Below are 6000 nucleotides of genomic sequence, written 5' to 3' on the forward strand. Positions count from 1 at the left end.
GTTTTCCACAAACCCATTGAATTCTTGATGAGCGCTTGTATGGTGGTGAATATGAAGTGTCGGAGGTAACACAGGAAATGTTTTATGACAGACGGAAGCCTTTGGATTCCTACTTGGCAAACAACAACCAAAACAAACGCACTATGTACTGCGTTAATATGCTGCTGTCTATGTCTATCTGTTTTCATTTTGGTGTTGTGCATGTGCTCTCCAATTTACTCAGAGATGCCAGTTCATTAGCTACACCTCGCTACACAACCATCTGATGCAACACCTCTCCACAACCTGCTGTATTGATCCAACTATACGATTGTTTGGGAGGCTGTAGTTTGAAGTGCTGATGAGTTGTGTTGCATCATACTGTGTTTTTTGGCATTCTCGGGTCGTGCCGTAGAGACAGAAATGTGGGAAAAGAGAGCAGTGGAGCAACACACAGCAAAGGTCTGGCTGGCTTTAGCCCCCGTGGTTTGCACCCTGACCACTCGGCCATCAGGTCACTTTAGATGTGTAGATGAATATTAATCACACGTCACCATGAGAACTGGTGCTGCTCACAACCCAGATGGTTTCATTCTCTTTTTTTTTTGGGGACATTTTATATGAAATTAGTGAATAAATCAAAACTATTCATGGCATTATTTTTGAAAGCATCCTCTGACTTTTACTTTTATTAAAAGTGAAATTGGGACAGTTAGGCTTTGCAACAGGAATCCTTTCAAGGAATAGGTAAAACAACTCAGAACCAATGCCTCTGCATTGCTGAAAAGGCTTTGAGAACAGTTCACATTGGTAAAACGTCATAAAAGTGGGCGTGACATCACATCTGAGCCCAGGCAGGTCAAATGACATAATGTTCTAATGTTGTTAAGCTTGAAAAAAACCTAGAAACAAATATTCATCACTTGATTCCAGTTTATTTTGCAACAGGATGTAATTGGGTGTCAAAATTATGAGGAATTAATTCTATACTCCTTTTGCCCTTTTGCAAAATGCGTTAGTGTCCCATTTTGCAAATTGACTAATGGTCAAATGAGACACTCCTCTCATTTCAATTAAAAAAAAAAAAAAAATGTTTTAGGGCATCACAAAATACATTTTGTGTTCATAAAAATCTATTGTAAATTGGATCAAATATAATTTCTCTTAGATATGTTATCTGACCGGTTGGAACTCAGAAGAGACAACATCGCCATGTTTTAGCTCCATGTTTTATCACACCAATAAAAGCTCCAGCTAACTATCTGTAGCTGTTTTATTTCATCTCATAACTTAATTTAAATGAATATTAGGTATATGAATAGTTTTATATGAATGAAAAGTCAAGTCTGTGGGGTGGCCAAGATTTAAATAGTTTTAAAAGCCCTGTTTGAATATATATATATAAAAAAATTATTAAAAATCTTGGTTCACATAACTGACTCAATTGTGTTGTTCATCACTGTATTATTTGAAGACATAAAAATGCCGGCATTACTTCTCAAAATATGTCGGGTTTTTTTTTGCATCAAGATATAAAGTGTCCCATTTTGGCAGTGGTGGTTGTAGAAAACTGTTGTCTTCAGTTTTAAAGATTAATGTTTGTTGAATTGTGAGTGCAGCTACAGAAATAATTCAGTAAATTGTTCAAGAATAAAAATTTTCAGAAAGTGTCCCATTTTACCAGCACGCACTCCTGACAATAAAATATTTGTTTATTTTCTCTTTTTTTTTTCAGGTCAAACTGTAGTTCCAGTTATTAGTATTTAAGAAGATTGAGAGCAGCATGTTTTTTGTTGTTTTTTTCAATTTCATTAATTTTATCTGGAATCAATAAAAGAATATGACGGCAATAACTGGATTAAGAAAAAAAATATTGTATTTAATAACCACATGAACCTTACTGAAATTCTTAATACAGTACTGTACATTTAAGAGGGCACTAGTGTAAGCAGCATAAACTGTCAACTGAGGGGATATTTGACATTTCATATTTACATTCGATTCTTTCCAGCTAAGGCTACTTAGTAATATGAAAGCATGCAAAGCTTCAACATGCATACAACCATTTCCTAAAGAGAAGGAGTGGTCTATTACAGCCAGAGAACCAACACTGGCTGCACTAACTGTGCAGGAGGATCCCAGCAAAACCACATTGCCACCTGTCCTTGAGTGTCTGCTCTTTGTTCTGCAGAGATTGCCCCTCTTCTCCGCCCCCCCTCACTGTGAGCCAGACCATGTGAGAATTTGTTATTATTGGAGGGATAATAGGCAGATCAACATGAGGACACACACATGCACACATTCACCCACACACTGAGTTCTGCTAAATGAGACACAGTGATGCTGGTTCTCCTGTGAAGCTCCAGCATGACAGGTTTTTAGAGGACATTCGCTGGAGAGGCTCTCATGGTAAGACTGGATTTGTGCAATGTAACTAGACAGCCCCACAGTATAGAGGAGAACAGAGGACATAGGCTCCTCTTCATTTGGCAAAGTGACCTCAGAGTACAATGGATGTGGATTAGCTCCGAATTGAATCTGGCCATAGCAGTGGAAAGGAATAAGAAGATGGGATGTAGAGAAGATGGCGAGGAAGGAAGGGAGAGACGACGACGCGGTGAAATAAAGGGAAATGATAGAGGATGAGAGGAGCACAGAATGTAGGAGTCATCCAAATGTAAGAGCAGGTAGACAGAGGAGGACAAAGGAAGAGGAGGGATGCACAGTGATGAAGGGGAGGACGGGAAGGTACAGGAGCAATCAAGCCCTGAGATGAGAGCAGAAAATAATAACCTTTATTACGTGGCGGCGCAGGGAGAGGAGAAGGAACTTTACCTGACATTGGTGTGTCGCTGCACGTAGAGGTTGTGGAAGTTGTTGGTGCTCTCAGTTCGACCAGAGTTTGGTCCCTGCAGCCTCTGGATGATCTCAGCTTTCATCACTCTGGCTATATGAGCGGGCAGTAAGGACAGGAGTAAACGCTCCTAGAGCAGGGAGAGGAGGAGGAGGTAGGGATCAAAGCTACGTCAGGCAGGCAATAATTAAGACTTGCGTGTTAACAGTTAATAATATCGTTAAGGTCATACAGAAACTTCACTAAACCTGTGGGATCCTTGCTACTGTGCTGACAATATATTCTGTTTTGGTTAATTGGTCGAGAAAACAAAAGGTGCAAGATTTTTTGACCCGAATTCTCCACAAAAATAGAAATAGAAAACAGATCACAAAACTCTGAGTTCAGATCGGGTCACAGCCTTTGAGGCACAGATTGGATCATTTTTGGATCAGATCATAGACTGTATAAAAGATGGACGTAGCAACCGGCCCTGAAAAATGAAGCCAACCCGGAAGTGTCAAAAACCTGCAATATGACTACGTCCACTAGCTGCTGGCTCCATAAAGCCCTGGCTCCCATAGAAATGAATTGGAAAAGAAGTGATCACAGATCATGAAATACTGCATTCCTCCAGCTCAGGCTTTTTTTAAAAATTAGTTTTCATGGTCAAATCCAGAGATCAGTCAATCTGAAAATAAATCAAGACTGAATTTTTTAAAACTGTCAAAATTTTGCAGAGCAAGGGGCGTGGCTGGCTTGATTGACAGTCGGCAGCGACCATACAGATGAAGCGAGCAGAAGGCGGTAAATGTGGGCGGGCAGAGAGGGCCCGCCTCCCAATCCGTCTGACCAATCACTGCTCCTATGGCTCCGCCCCCCTCCGACGATTTTTGCATCACTGGCTCCAAAAATCCAAGATGTCAACCAGGAAGTAGCAAAACCCTGGCTTCATTTTCTCAGTGCAGAAACCAACGGGTGACGTCACGGTAGCTACGTCCATCTTTTATACAGTCTATGGTCTGCACGTTCTAGAGCAGACAACAGTGTAGAGTTACATTTAAGGGAAGAACAGTATTTTCATTTAATATGTAACTTTGATAAACAGAGATGAACTTTTTGGGGTAAAATCAAAGGGACCTAAAAATTTGCAATGAATCACACGTGTGACAAACAGTGGGCGGGGATCAGTTTGGATTGCAGATCAACTAGTCCACCAATGGAAATATTGGATAATAAACCATTTTTGCACGATTACTACACTGATATATACAGATTAACAGCTTTTATATGACCATAATGTTCACATTCACATTTATTCTGTTCTATTTTTACATCCCTTTAATGATGACAATTTAATGACGTTTCATTGGGGCTAATTTTTCAAGCACTGAGCACAGGAAGCCAAAGTGAAGCAAAGAAGAGCGACTGAGGCAGATTTTCACAGCTTGTCAGCGGAAAGCAGTGAAGCAAATTCTGTACATTTTCAGACTGCTTTTGATTCCACTCTTGGATTTTAAATTACTATCAGGTGATTAAGGTGAAAAGTTAAAGAACATGTCTAAGCCTTACTATTTTACTGGTTTGCTCAACGTGTGTCACTGATTTCTACCTTAATTTGTCATTTGCTACATTCCCCCTTTAACCTCCAACTGGGGTGAGGTGCAAACCAGTTGCTTTCAGTTTAAGGTGATAAATAGACCTATGACTCAGTGGGTAAGATATGCAGTGTGTGATCATCTTCAGTGTATTTCTCTCTGTCTGATTTTTATGCGCTATACTGTTGCTGGCCGTACAAAGAGGCCATTGCTTGAGTTTGACGGTTGCTGGTGATGTTTTAGAAAGCTGACATATGTGCCGTTGTCGGGTTTCATTATGAATGCATTATAACCTGAAGTGTCAAGTAATTGTGAAGTATGCTCAGGTCCAAGAATAATGGAACCAAACCAGGAATGCAAGCGCCATCACTCATAGCTGTTGTGCAACCATGTAAGTTTTTGCTTTAATTTAGCACCATGCACATCGGCTGGAGGGTTGTTGGAGGGTGATTTCGGTGTGTGCGTGTACGAGCGTGTGGGCATGCGTGTGGGTGTGTGTGTGTGTGTGTGTGTGCATGTTAGAGAGAGCGAATAGCTGCCTGAGGGGGTGTGACTCATAAATGCAGCTCACAGCAGAGAGGGTCATTACATTGTTCACACACCACAGGCTCATTTCCTAAAACACAGCAGCAAATTAAGTAGAGAAAAGGGTTGGAGGGTGGGGGGGGGTGCACTAAAAATAGAAACCCACACCTCCCGCTCTTATTTACTTATTCAGCACTGGAGCAATACGAACAGTCTACTGTGAGCGTGCAGAGAGGGTGTACTAGCCCGAAGAGATGTAGTTGTTATTAATCATGTGTTTGATTAATGAACTAAAGTGAACTGTTTTAAGCAGCTGAATGACAATTGGCAGTGTTAATTTTTGCGCTGGCATGTGTGCACTGGAAAAGACACACACACCAACTGGTGCAGAGAAACATATGTCAACAAACAGGCTAAACTTAGAGATGAAAGCTTGTTAGGCCCACCTTGAGAATAAATCATTACAAAAAATAATAAATATATATTGATCCATTATATGATTCCACAGCATGAAATAAAAAATGATACTGTAATGATAAATTGTGTATTAAATACGCTTCAATGTTTACAATAATTTACAAAAAAATCCTCGTGAAACTCTGCTGAGAGAACCACCAGTTGTTCATGTGTAATTTAATGTGTCATTTCCCTGGTTGGAAAGAATGGCTAATGTCAGGGCAAAGTCGCTAATGTCAAGCAAATGTCACTGCATAATGCCACTTTAGACATGACTGACCTACCAAGTCCTCATCCCTGACAAAACTGAGAAGTGACATATTTTGGCAATAAATGAATAATGTAATTTGGGCACTTACCAAGTATGTGAAACTCTTAGCGAATAATAAGAATAACGAGAAGCTAAGCCAAGCCTGTGTAAAGCTGCACAACTGTGAGCTAACTACTGAGGCCAGTGTGCTATCACATCAGTGTTTAGTTTATTGTGTTAACATTCAGTCGAGGCTGATGGACATGTCTTTGGTTTTGTAGGTTTGCAATTTCAACTAGATGATGGCACTAGATGAAAAGCTGCGGATCATCGAAACTCCAACAATCCATGCAATAGAT

General features: G+C 40.3%; 1 protein-coding gene across 1 annotated transcript in view; it reads right to left on the reverse strand.

Annotated features, from left to right (window-relative positions):
- adcy2b (adenylate cyclase 2b (brain)) overlaps positions 1-6000 on the reverse strand; it is a 57423-nt gene that overhangs the window by 33416 nt on the left and 18007 nt on the right. Inside the window, exon 5 of the mRNA XM_008295166.1 lies at positions 2815-2963. Coding sequence (XP_008293388.1) covers positions 2815-2963 — 149 coding nt within the window. The remainder of the gene's footprint in view (positions 1-2814; positions 2964-6000) is intronic.

Source organism: Stegastes partitus, unplaced genomic scaffold (genome assembly GCF_000690725.1).
Source record: "Stegastes partitus isolate 25-593 unplaced genomic scaffold, Stegastes_partitus-1.0.2 Scaffold1026, whole genome shotgun sequence".
NCBI lineage: Eukaryota > Metazoa > Chordata > Actinopteri > Pomacentridae > Stegastes > Stegastes partitus.